Source organism: Camellia sinensis, unplaced genomic scaffold (assembly GCF_055761805.1).
Source record: "Camellia sinensis isolate YWXY unplaced genomic scaffold, ASM5576180v1 Unanchor3, whole genome shotgun sequence".
Taxonomy (NCBI): domain Eukaryota; kingdom Viridiplantae; phylum Streptophyta; class Magnoliopsida; order Ericales; family Theaceae; genus Camellia; species Camellia sinensis.
Genome location: NW_028129178.1, coordinates 9,578,403 through 9,591,969, shown reverse-complemented (window position 1 = coordinate 9,591,969; position 13,567 = coordinate 9,578,403). Strand labels below are relative to the sequence as shown.

The 13,567-nt window shown below is 37.8% G+C and overlaps 1 protein-coding gene across 3 annotated transcripts in view; it reads left to right on the top strand.

Annotated features, from left to right (window-relative positions):
• Positions 1-13,567, top strand: part of LOC145789321 (calcium-transporting ATPase 3, endoplasmic reticulum-type-like) — a 94,247-nt gene that overhangs the window by 70,467 nt on the left and 10,213 nt on the right. For all 3 annotated transcript variants that reach the window (XM_082912464.1, XM_082912466.1, XM_082912465.1), the window contains 3 exons: positions 9,103-9,153; positions 9,304-9,435; positions 11,065-11,166. In XM_082912464.1, coding sequence (XP_082768590.1) covers positions 9,103-9,153; positions 9,304-9,435; positions 11,065-11,166 — 285 coding nt within the window. The remainder of the gene's footprint in view (positions 1-9,102; positions 9,154-9,303; positions 9,436-11,064; positions 11,167-13,567) is intronic.

Below are 13,567 nucleotides of genomic sequence, written 5' to 3'. Positions count from 1 at the left end.
TAGAGCTATTCATTCATGCTTAACAAATACTTTCGTCAAAACAAAGCAAAGCAAGATTTATCAAAACAAGTATAACATAGCTTTATCAATAATACCATTCACATAGTTTTCCACGGGTGTAGGCTCAAAGCAAATATCAAGGACCTACAATCACATGGCAAATCACATTCTCAAAACAAGCTTTATGTGCATGCAAATGATCTCGGCATTCTCACCAGATCCAAGTAAATATCAAAGCAAAACATGCTGGGAGTTTAAACACTGCTCTCGTCTCATGAAAACACACTGGGTACCATCCAGGTCTTTGCCGAGGTGTGGTTCCGAAGGCCTCATCAAACAAAGTCGGGAAAAACCTGGGTTTTCCTTTGAAGAACATGAAAAACATGATTAAGAAGAAGACGAATGCAAAGATCATAACTTGTTACAAAATCAGAGATTACATGCCATGAGTTCAAAACATGGACCTGGGTACCCATACAAGAAGGTCATGCAAGAACAAACATAAAAACATGGTTTTCGTTCCAAATTTTCGGATCAAAACGAGACTTCCTTCAAGAATATATGAAAAACCATTTTCTCTTCCCAAAACCAACTTCAAAGCAATGCATGACATGCAAAACAGATTCGATCATGCAATGTAGCTAGATAATCAATGACAACAACCAAAGTAGATCAAGATTCAAACCTCAAAACTCGGATCCAACGGTTCAAACCACGAAGATCAAGCTTGGAAGGCTAGCTCTCACTCAAGAACTTCTCCTTCTTCTCTCTAGAGCTTCTCTCTCTAAAAGGCAAAGATTTGAGACAAGAAAATGATTTGTTTCAAGGTCTGCCGGCTGTCTTAACAATCAGCTCGGACACGTGGCGCTATCGGGTTGGTTCAGCTCAAAAAGGTGTTTGATTGATAAGACAAGTCTCTGACAAAGCGTATGCAGCAAGCTCGGGTAAGACACATCGGCAAGAAATGACATCGGCTTAAATCAAGGATCCGGCGACAGGATAACAAAGACATCGGCTAGGGAGGACGACGCTTGACTAAGCTGTGCCACACCTTGGCCGGGGTGTGCCACATCTCGGCCTAGGCCATACCTGCCTGCGGACAAGGTTCACTAAGTGCAAGACATCTCGGCAATGAATGCCCGAGGTGAAGGTGGGGGTTGACCAAGATCTCAAAACAGTTCTAAGCACAAAGGTTCAAAGGCGAACTAAGCTCAAGATGACCTCGGCCACACACACACACCGAACAATGAACAAAACTACGCAAGCAACACAAACAAAATAAGGAAAACAAATCCTTCCAATCAATATATCAAGGCAAGATCATGCATGAATGTATGCAAGTATGACAAGAGTAAGGTGAGGGTTGTTACATCAAGTCTCCTCTTATGTTTCGCTCACCTGCCAAAACAACAAAGTTGGCTGCAATAAATTTTTCAAAGGGAAAATAGTTTCTGAGTTCAGATTTTTAGCCATCAAGAACACCCCTACACTGGGACTGTAGGTTGCAGAAACGTATTAAAGTCACACTCCCATACTCTTATACTCAAATTTGCATCCTTCCAAAGCTCAGTCCTATCATGCCTTCCATGAACTCTTATTGGCAACAAATGGTTAGTAGCTTAGGTGTAACAACATTCAAGGGTTTTGTACTACAATTACAGGAAGAATTTTCAAAAGGAAGGTGCTAGATAGCTTAGCTAGTAAAGTCTCGTGGTATTCATAATAGAGACTTGGGATTCCTTCATCTGGGTTGCATGCTGTTTTTTGTGTGTGTGTGTGGGGGGGGGGGGGGGGGTCTTTTCTATTGTTTAGGCCATCGCTGTTGGACTAAAAAAAATTGCCAACAGGTAGCCTTGTTCACATAAACAACTTTATTTAATTTCTACTCTTGATCCATGATGCTTTTGTTTTGAAAGGCCTGTGCTAACTCGAATTACTTATGCTTCATCATAGCTTTACTATGGAAGTTCTGCTCCTCTGTCCACCCTGTTTTTTTTTTATTTTGCTATACTGATATACATCTAAGCATTTTCCACAAGAAAGTCTTTGTCTAGATGCCAAAAAGTTTCAGGCCTCCAGCGCACTATAGATCATGCTTAGTATGAACATGGGCATGTCAGGTCCTTTACGTTAGAGAGCACCATGGTTTTCTATAAATGACTTGTGTGATTGTGGTGCCATAACTTACAGATCAATGGCTGGCAATTGCGAGTTGATTTTGCTGAAATGATAAAAACACTGACAAATATCTGGAACAGGTAAAATATTTAGATTAATGAGTAAACAACTCGTTTTGTGATCATCATCATAATAATCTTGCAGCCATCTTTGTTTTTTTGATAGTGGAAAACAATAATTACCCTTATCTAAAGGTGCCATTTTGAATTCAAACATTTTCCACTTCGGGCAAGAATGTAATGCTCCGAGATTAATAGAATGCTCTTTGGGAAACAAGAGGGCCCTTGATGGAGGATTCTTTTCCTAGGAGGTTGTTCTTTTGAGCTTACGGAGGAGGCAAAAGATCAGATTGGGCATCGTCGCGTTGCTATTATTGAGCGAGGGCAGGGCCTTCGTAGAGCGGTTTGTGGTTATGAAGTTGGTTAGTTCTGTGCGATGCTTGGTGTCGTTTGACGTGTATGAGGAAGAAGGCATGAAGTTGTTTTCTACAATTGAAGCTTCTTGGAGAGGGAGTGGCTTTTTGGGTAAGGAGGTTTAGGTTGTGGGTCAGAAGGGGAAAGGGGTTAGGAATAGAGAAATCTAGAGCAAGGTTGTTAAAATCGGGATCCTACGTTGGATCGCTAGAGGTGTTTATAGGATCGGATCGTGGAATCGGATCGAGGATCGTAAGATCCTACTGAAAAAGACAGATTACATAATAATTTAATTTAAATTAATATTTCTTATAAAGCATACATAAAATGAGCTTATATTCTATTAAAAAGAAGTGAAGATATTGTGAAAAATATAATACTCCATGTAAAATGTACATATAATATTATACAATAGAAAACTCGATGCTAAAAGTATTGTATTTCATCAAAAAAGAAGATGAAGAAGAAGAAGAATTCTACAACAAAATACTTTACAATCTACAATGATGCACAAAAAGTGAAGAAAAAATATTTAACAAAGTTGATATGAAAATAGATTAAGAACTCAAAAGAATAACTTAACCGAATGATAAAGTTTGTCGTTAGCATCCCTGGTGGAGTGGATTCAAGTCACAAAAATAATCTCTCCAAAAATTGAGATAAATTTGCAATCATCTTACCCTCCTTAGACTCCGCTAAAGCTAAGTTTGTTTTTTCGATTATTTAATTTTTTTAAATTACCGCAATATTTGAATGTTTGTTTCCTAGTTTGTTTTTCTTAGTTTATTTGATTCAATACTACTTAATTTTTATTATTTTATTTTGACCACACAAATTGGTATTTAGACAACAAACATAAAATTTACACTAAAATATGTCACACAATACAAAACAAGGCTTGTAAATTGGATCGGATAGGATCGGATTCGGATCGGGATTCCGCGATCCTATAAGATCCCATTACCAGGATCGAAAGATCCTACCTATAAGGAGTTTTTTACACGATCCGGATCGATTGTACTCAAATGGATCGTAAGATCGTAGGATCGTAAGATCCGGATCGGGATTCTGATAACCATGATCTAGAGTGCATAGTCAAGTATGCCAAACGCCTAAAAGGATGAGGTTGGGCTATGAGGAAAGGTCGTGGTGATCAATTACTGTTGCCATGCAGTTAAAATTTTTTCCTAGAATATGCGTTGTTTAAATGACAAGAGGGAAGAGGGTTTTGATTCGTTCTCTTCTGAGGTGTGATGGTGGATGTATTGTGTTTCAGGAGACAAAAATGGAATGGATTGATGAGTAGGTGATCCGAGAGATATGAGGGGGGTTGTTTTGTGGAGTGGACATATTTGTCATCTATTGGGGTGGCCGGGGGGTTCTAGTGGGCTGGGATCGGAGGGTGGTGGTGGAGGAGGAGATGGGGTGGTTTTTCACTGTCATGCCTATTTCATTGTGTAGAGGTTGATTTTCGGTAGGTGTTCATAGAAGTGTATGGACCAATCAGGCAATTAGAGCGGGATCTTTTTTGGGAGGACTTGTATAACATTGCTTATCAATGGACGGCTTTGTGGTGTGCAGGTGGTGAGTTTAATGTGGTGCGGCGACTGGAGGAGAATTTGGGGTTGACTCATTCAGTGGGTTCGACGTGGGCTTTCTCATCTTTTATCGATGAGCTGGAGATGATAGATTTATCAATGTAGAGAGGGAGTTACACGTGGTCTAGGGGTTGAGTGTTCTCTCGTCTTGACCGATTTTTGATCACTAGGGATTGGGAGGAACATTTTTTTCAGGTGGTTCAGTCGAGACTATCGCATCTTGTTTCTGATCACTGGCCTGTTCTGTTGGATATTGGGGGGTTTCAAAGTGGCCCAGTACCTTTTCGGTTTGAGATTGTGGCTGCAGTTAAAAGGTTTTGTGGGTATAGTTTGGACCTAGTGGGAGGGTTATATTGTGTCGGGAGATCCTAGCGGGCAGTTGGCCCAAAAATTAGAGCTTCTTAAGGCGGATCTGAGGAGACGGAATGACGTATTTGGTCGTGTTGAGATTTAGAAGACAATTATTTTAGCCGTGTTACAGGGCCTAGATGGGAAGGAAGTTGAGGGGGGCTTGTTGAAGGAGGACTTAGTTGCTCAGGAAAAGGCTAGGAAGGAGTATGGTCATGTAGCTCGCATGGAGGAGATTAGTTATCGTCAACGATCCAGATGCTTGTGGCTGAAGGATGGGGATTGGACCATAGAGTTCTTTCACCGCATGGCAAATGCTTATTGTCAGGCTAATCAGATAAGGAAGCTGTGGATCAATGCCGTGGTTTTATTTTAGGAGGAGGAGGTGAAGGGAGGTATAGTGAGTTTTTATTAGCATTTATTTCGAGGAGATAGAGGTGACTACAAACCGGGCTTGGATTGGGTTCAGTTTGATGCCATTTCGGAGGCGGATGTGTAGATGCTAGAGAGACCGTTTTCAAAAGAGGAGGCGGTAGAGGTATTGCAGAGTATGCCTGGGAACAAGGCACTAGGGCCTGATGGTTTCACTTTACGTTTCTTTCAACAGTGTTAGGGAGTGATGAAGGCAGCGGTGATGGCTATGTTTAAGTAGTTCCATCAGAGGGGGCAGTTTGAGAGGAGTCTTAATGCGACTGTTATTGCTCTGATTCCAAAGAAAGGAGGGGCAGAGGATATTTGGGATTTTCGACCTATTAGTTTGCTGAGGAGTGTGTACAAGCTCTTGGTAAAATTTCTGGCTAATAGGTTGTGGGGCATTTTGGAGGAAGTGGTGTCAGAGTCTCAAAATGTTTTTGTGGGTGGGCGGCAGGTATTAGATGTTGTTCTGGTCGCCTACGAGTGTGTTGACTCGCGTACTTGGTAGGGGCAGGGAGGTATTATTTGTAAATTAGATATTGAAAAGGCGTATGATAAACTGAGTTGGAAGTTTATGTTGTATGTGCTGGAAATGATGTGTTTTGGGGAGTTGTGGAGGAAGTGGATTTAGTTTTGCATTTCTACAGTTTAGATGTCGGTTATGGTAAATGGGACACCATGTTTGAATGTGTTCCACATTGCCTGGAGTTGTCCCATCTGTGCTGGTTATAGAACTCCAGTTTCCCACTCCTTAATACCTGAGTTTTAAGGAAAAGCGTGGACTAGGTTTTTCAATTTGGTATCAGAGCTTGGTTGGGCCTGTGACTGGTATGCTGTTTGTTCGGCTAGTGTATGTTGTGGTCCAGGAGGGTGTGTTGGAATGTGTCCCACATCGCTTGGAGTTGTCCCATTTGTGTTAGTTATAAGGTTTCGGCTTTCCTTTTCTTAATACCTGGGTTTTAAGGAGAAGTGTGAGCTGGGTTTTTCAATTCACCAGAAGGTTTTTTTCCCTACTGACAGGGGTTTGCGGTAGGGAGATCCTTTGTCTTGTCTCCTTTGTTTTTTATTCTGGTGATGGAGGCTTTGAGTCACTTGCTATCCATTGCGATTCATAGAGGTTTGTTGGTGGGCTTTGAGGTAGGTTGGGAGCAAACTTCTAGTTTGGTGGTATTGCATTTGTTTTATGCGATGATGCCCTTATTTTTTGTGGGGCAGATGCCCGCTAGATCGAGTACTTGAGGTGTGTTCTTTTATGTTTTGAGGCAACATCGGGACTCCGGATAAATTTAGGCAAGTCGAAGATGATTTGGTTGGGGATGTGGAGCGATTATCGGTTCTGGCAACTATTTTATGGTGCAAAGTGACAGTTTTGCCCATATCTTATTTGGGCTTACCTTTGGGTGCTTCTTTTAACGAGAAGAGGGTGTGGGATGGAGTGGTGGATTGGGTGCAGAGGCATTTGGCAGTTGGAAGCGACAATATTTATTGAAAGGAAGGAGAATCACACTAATCAAGAGTGTCCTATCTAGTATTTCGATTTATTTCATGTCGATCCATGTGATTCTTGTATCAGTTGTGAAAAGGTTGGAGAAATTGCAGTGGGATTTCTTGTGGAGAGGAGGTGAAGAGGCTTTTCATCATCACTTAGGGTTCGGGTCAGGTTTTGGAAGGATGGGTGGTGTGGAGTAGAAACTCTAGCTGCGAGGTTTCCTTCGATTTTTCGTATTGCTCTTGATGAGGAGGCTACGGTGGTGTCTTATGCGCATGTGCAGTAGTAGGTGGTAGCTTGGAATGTTGGTTTGTGTTGTGAGGTGCAGGATTAGGAGTTGGGGAGGGCGGGATACTTTGGGGTGGGTATGGCGGAACTCCAAAGGGGTTTGCTCAGTGTCTTCTTTCTATCATTCGCTTGTGGGCGGGGATGGTGCTCCATTTTCGTGGAAGAGTGTTTGGGTGATGGGTTGTCCATCTTAAGTCGCTTTCTTTGTGTGGACAGTGGCTTTAGAGCGTATTCTGACTATTGATAACTTGATTCGTCTTCGTCTTCGTCATCGTCGTCATATTTTAGTTAATTGGTGTTGCATGTGCTGTGGGCATACGGAAATAGTGGACCATCTGCTTAGCCATTGTTCAGTTGCTTCACATCTGTCGATGGCCATTGTTGCTCTCTTTGGTTTGGGTTCAACCAAGGTTGACAGCGGAGGTGTTGCAAAGTTGGGTTGGGGGAGGGTTGGGAAGAGACGTGGAAGGTGTGGTTGCTTGCCGGCCATTGTTTGATGTGGTTGATTTGGTTGGAGCGGAATAAATGTACCTTCACTAGCATGACTCGGTCTGTTCCATGGTTGGAACGACATTTGCTTACTGTGCTACATAGTTGGATTATGGTTTCAGTAGATCCGGATGTGCTGACCTTTGTAGATTTTATAGGGGATTTGATTAATTAGTTATTTTGGGTTTGCTCTCTTTTTAGGTAGCTTGTTAGCTAGCCCTTTAGTTGGTTTTTGTATTCGTTGCATGGCTTTGATGCTTTTTTATTGAAGTTTGATCATTTATCAACCCCAAAAAAAAAAACAAAAAAATGTGGTGCCACAACCTGATGACTTATCTAACATCACTTTAATGCTAAGATGCATGCTTCTGTGGAAGATTCTCCTTTAGATGTATAATGAGTAATAACACAGTTTTGGTTGCTTAATTAAGAAGCTATCTCGACATAGAAATTAGATCACGTAGTTTTAGCAATCTTCACATGGAAATTCTAATCACATGATCTAATTTGAAGTTTTAGTAGCAACCAGCTGGCCTTGTGATCTTTGGAATGGGAAAAATTCCAACATCTAATCACCCACATCTTTAAATTTCTAAGCTAGAATATTCTCTCTAATGACACACACATGCACACCGGCATGCCCACTTGTTTATTGAAATTTCTCCAAAATTTTTATTTTTAAATTAAAGGATTTTTAGACTCTAAATTTCAACAGGTTAGCATAGAACCTTTGAACATTTCTATATGGTAAAATACATTTGTTTTCATGTTTTAGGCAACTTATTTTATTTTTGGTGATAAGTACTAAGTTTTAGCTAACTATTACGTCCATCTTGTTGTGCCTGGTGTGGGTGACTGTTACTTGTCTGATTTGAACTTGTTGTGGCTGATGGTAATATGCTGGATGTCTTCCAATTGTAACTCGCTGCCCCTGCCTTTTTCCAGGGTTGGAAAAGGATGCCTGAAAAGCTATAGTTGATTTTTGTGAATAATTACGATTTATCAGCCTGTTTAATTTAGTTACCTACTTGTACTAGTTATAGAGATTTGATTATTACTTTATTCTCTTTCATAGATTGTCTTCCGGCATGAGCGTTTCAGACATTAGACACTTGTGAATTATGTATATGTGTTTTTATTTATGTCCATTTTTGTTGCATTTTTGCAATGTATTTTAAATCTATGTTACATGGACTCGAATATGAGTATTGGATGTGAGTCTAGGCATCAGATCTTCATAAACCTAAAACTTAGGATATTAGAATATGCATCCAACAGTTGAGAATGGATACATATCTTAAATACTTTTATGTATTGCATATTATATAATATTGTTATATAAGATATTGTAAATTATTAAAAAATGTATTTCAAAGTTAATGAGATTCAGAAAAAAATATAGAATTTATATCTCACATTCGTGTGAGAAGCTAGAAATGTTTCTTTATTAGTAAATTCTTCAAACGTCATATGAAATTAGAGGATCTAGGTTTCTAAATTGGGTACGGGTATTGGACACTTCATACCCTTACCTTTGTCATATTTGGTGGACACGGCCCACGGGTACAATGGGTTAACTAGAAGAGGTGCTTGTAACGCAATTTAGAGATATCTCTAAAATGATCCCAATCGTGCGGGTGACACCTAGACAGTCCATGTAACAGTTCTAAAATATTTTGCTCATGGTAATATGGTCTGGTCATCATATATATATGAGATATTGTTTAAATCTCTCTTTTCATTACTTGCATTCTTTCTACATAATTGCTATGCTCGTTTGTGGCTTGTCTTGTATGGTTTCTACATAAGTGCTCTTTTATGGTTTCTACATAAGTGCCTCTACACATCTATTAAACATTTTCTCTTATATTGTTTGGATTTTCAGAGTGCTTCAGATATGGTTTTGGCAGATGACAATTTTGCTACAATTGTTGCGGTAAGCTTTTCTTATTTCATCTTGATGAGTAGGAATTTTATTGCCTTGGCATGTTTGTCTTCTTGAAGTCCTTTTGGTGATAAAGAATATTTCTGAAAAGAAAAAATCTCATGGTTTCAATCATCTCAAGAATGAGTCATATCCAAGCAGGCTGTTGCAGAGGGAAGAGCTATATACAATAACACAAAGCAGTTCATCCGATACATGATATCTTCAAACATTGGTGAAGTTGTTTGTATTTTTGTGGCAGCTGTACTTGGAATACCTGAAACTCTTGTTCCTGTGAGTATATATTTGCTTACAGAATATGATCTTTTGTTTAATTCACTCTTATTTGTTGAAGTATACATGTAAATGACTCGTCTGATTAGTTCTTGTTTTCAACATAAAAGTTGGTGGCATGGCATGCATATTTTTGTGTGTGAAAACCTGAAGATAATTTAACATAAATTTAGCCATATACGGAGACTATTGCTTGGTGCTATGGCATACATTGGCTGTCAATCATGACATTGTGAGTTGGAGTTTAAGGGCAGCCGCCTATGCAAATAATGGCAGAAAATGGGTCTGTATTTAGTCCACCATTCCCAGCACCTTGCATTGGCATGACCATTACTGGGTTCTCCTATTTAGGTTTCAGTATAAAAATGCATGATGCTTGATTATCTTCTATACCTTCATGGTCCCTTGTGTAGAAAGTTTACCTTACCATGACCAAACTGGTGACAGTGGCGATGATGCATTTGTGAGGTGTAAGGGGCGTACATAACGGTTGTTGCAACCAGAGCTGTGAAATTTCACACTTCTCGTATAATTTTGCGAAAACTTACCAATACACATGTTTTTATTTCAGAATCATATTTGCTTAGGTTTTAAATGGTTTTTTTGGGGGATTTAGTATAGTTTTTATCCAATGTATGCACTGAATTTTGTACTTTTTTTTAAAGTCTCTGTAAAGAAAGTTCACATTTTTCACTCAACATTTAATGATTTCATCCGTGATACATTTATAATGCACCACTTTACTGTTATTTGTTTTGTTATTAATAGTTTTAGACTAGTGATACTATGTTGTGTTTCAAATTTGCAGGTTATATGTGTTTAATAAATAAATATGAATATAATTATTATTTTATTGAAAAAATTAAAATCATATGATTCATATTTTTCAAGTTATATAAGTAAACCAAGCCTTAAGTTCCAACATATGGAGTTGGTTATATGAATCCTTCTTTTTCATTCGACTTTATCCAAGGCCATATTGTTAGTCAAACTAAGGAGATTCATATTTCTATTTACTACACTAGCTCACGTCAATCTAAGTCTGCTTCTTCCCCTAACACTTCCATCTACCGTTACTGTATCGCATCTCTTTACCACTGCCTCTGTTGGTCTTTATTGTATATGACCAAACCATCGGTTTGCTTCTTCCCCTAACACTTCCATCTACCGTCATTGTATCTCATCTCTTTACTACTGCCTCTGTTGGTCTCCGTTGTATATGACCAAACCATCTCAATTTATTTTCTCTCAACTTATAAAACTTACAAGTTAGAACTACATATAAAAATAATGTTCAATAAATAAAAAACAGAAGTTGATAGAGGAGAAAATGCGCAAAAATGTGTTGCCATTGTTATGTAACAATAGTAACGGCCGTGAAATTCAATAATACCTCTATAGCAGCTATAATGAGTAGTGGTAACTGCCCATACAGTTAGGGAATAGCATTACGTAACGATTACGACCTATTTTTAGAACATTAACTGTGACATAAATAAAAAAAATTCATCCATATACTTAAAAGCTATGTCCTCATTCTACTTTCAAATCTGTTGTTTTATTGGATATTTTTATGTTTCCTTGATGTCATAGCGAAGTAAAGTTGAGTGATTGATTTTTCTTTTCCAGGTCCAGCTGCTCTGGGTAAATTTAGTTACTGACGGATTGCCTGCCACTGCTATTGGTTTTAATAAGCCAGACTGTGATGTGATGAAGGCTAAACCTCGTAAGGTAATCAAATCGATGTCCTTTATAACTTTGTGGTCTTCTGCTATTTGATTACTTTTAGTCACTTTTAACCATTCCGTATAATACAATTTACAACTGAACTATGATATTTGTTTTTGTTAAATTAATTTGATGGCTATGTGGCTGCTAATGTGTGGTGCTTGTAAAAGGCACCAAAAAGAATTGAAACCTTACAACCATTTGAATTTGAAAAGGATGTTGCAATACTCTGAACCTCTGTTGCTTTTCTCTCCTTGGTAACGTGATGAAGCATAAGTTTGATCTAAGAAGCATGGATACGGAGACAGGATGCCGGGATTCTAAAAATTTAGGATACGGACACACATTAAATATGGGAAAAAGATAATTTTATACATTTTTATTCACTATGTATAAAAATATAAGTTTAGGATACTTGGATTTGAGAGATATCGATGTATATGTGGGCGTATTTTTATTTTTTTTCTACTTTTCTCCTCAAATCGGCTTCCTAAAATTATAAGAAAAATCTACGAAGGTGTTCTGAGTGTCCAATCACAGGACACGTGTCCATGAAGTATCTCCAACGTATCCTACAGAAAAAGTAATAATTAAAAACATTAACACGCTACATGGTGTGTCAGACACATGGACATGTGTGTACCCACCATGTCGGTGCCTCTTAGAGTTTGATTAATTTTTCTTCGTTTATGAATTATGTAAAATCCATTGGTGCTTCAAGATGGCAGAATATGTCCCGGCGATAATAGGGTTTTACAATAGATAATTTTATTTAGACCTATGTTTCAATGGTTTATGCTATCTGTTGTCTTTAAAAAATTCAAAATTTTATAGAATTGTATGATTGTTGGTCTTTGAAGGAAATTGTTTGATTTTAGATAGTGCTTGTGGAAAGTTTTTATTTTTTATTTTCTATTTTTTGTGAACTGTTCCTGCAATGTTAAGAGATGTGATTGATTTATTTATTTTTGAGAAGTGAAAAATAGACACTGGAAGCTTCTGTCTATTATGCATCATAAACAAAACAAAACTTTTGGTTAATGCTAGTATTGGACCTTCCATTGTGTTTGGTATCAAGAATTGTGTTACATGGGCTTGTCACATTACCCCGGTGTTCAGACCATGAAAGCTGATATAGTTAGGCCAAAGTGTGGACACTGCTACTGTTACCAACGGAAGAAGAGAGGAACAGAATGAAACATGGTCAAAAAGAAAATTTCATTACATGGTTGGAATTTATCATCTTTGGAGTTGGAAACCTAGGTTGAATAGGTTGCCAAAGGCAATCATAGTTGTGATGGTGATCTAGACTTCTCCATACAGGTGCAGCTGTAAGAAAATGTTTACACTATAAATAATTTCTTAGCAAATTTTACAAACAAAGGCTCGAGTTTTCTATGTTTTTAAATAATATAATTTATTGTTTATATAGCAAAATAACCTCTAATATTATATATGCTTACAACTTCTCAGCCACCATTAAGTGAGTCTGTAATACTGACACCAAATCTGAACAAGCTGACACTTAACTTTGTCCTTGTATCCCAATATTGTCCTCGTATCCCAAGCTTTTGAATTAGAAAGATTATACTATTAGATTTGCACTCACATGTGTTTAGTTGTGGTTTTGTGAAAACATCCATATTGTTTATACAACACATCCATCGTTTTCATATTGTTTTGATTTTTTGGTGAAAACAGTTTTCATGCTGTTTCCTAAAAACTGGGTTGTTTTAGAAAATTTTCCTGGAAAATAGTTTGCCAATTTTTCTTTGTTTCTTGTAAAATGTAAACTGATAGCAACAAACGAACACAACCAATCATGCCTATAGGTATCCTTGTACATGTAAAATAGCTGAAATGACTCACTTGGTTTTCCTCTATTTAGATGAACAACTTTAAATGCGCTTAATGTTCTTTCTGACATGGAGAATAGAGGAAGTTAAATTTACAAAAAGTTGAAAATTTCTTGTGGAGAAACTAACTCTTTATCTAGGTTGACTTTATCAAGGTCAACATGGAACTGTAGAAATGATTTATAAATTTCATATGGTAGGAAATATGATACGGATGTGAGACGGATATGACACGATATAAAGACAACACCATGATAATTTTCCAAGAAATAGCATACAACACTACCAAGGACGCAACAAAAAATAAATATATATTGCAAAAAAAAAAAATTCCTTTCATTTTTTATACTGAAATACATATATCTTTTGTTAGCTAAACAATCAAAGCCACTTTTCACATTCTACATATTAGAAAAGAAGTGCGAACAAAAAGTTCAAATATCTATTTTAGAATGTTCTATTCACAAAAAAATTGGAAGGCTTTGTTCCTAAAATTTAAAAAATTTAAAGGAGGGGGATTAAGTTATAAATCCGCATTGTTTTTATTT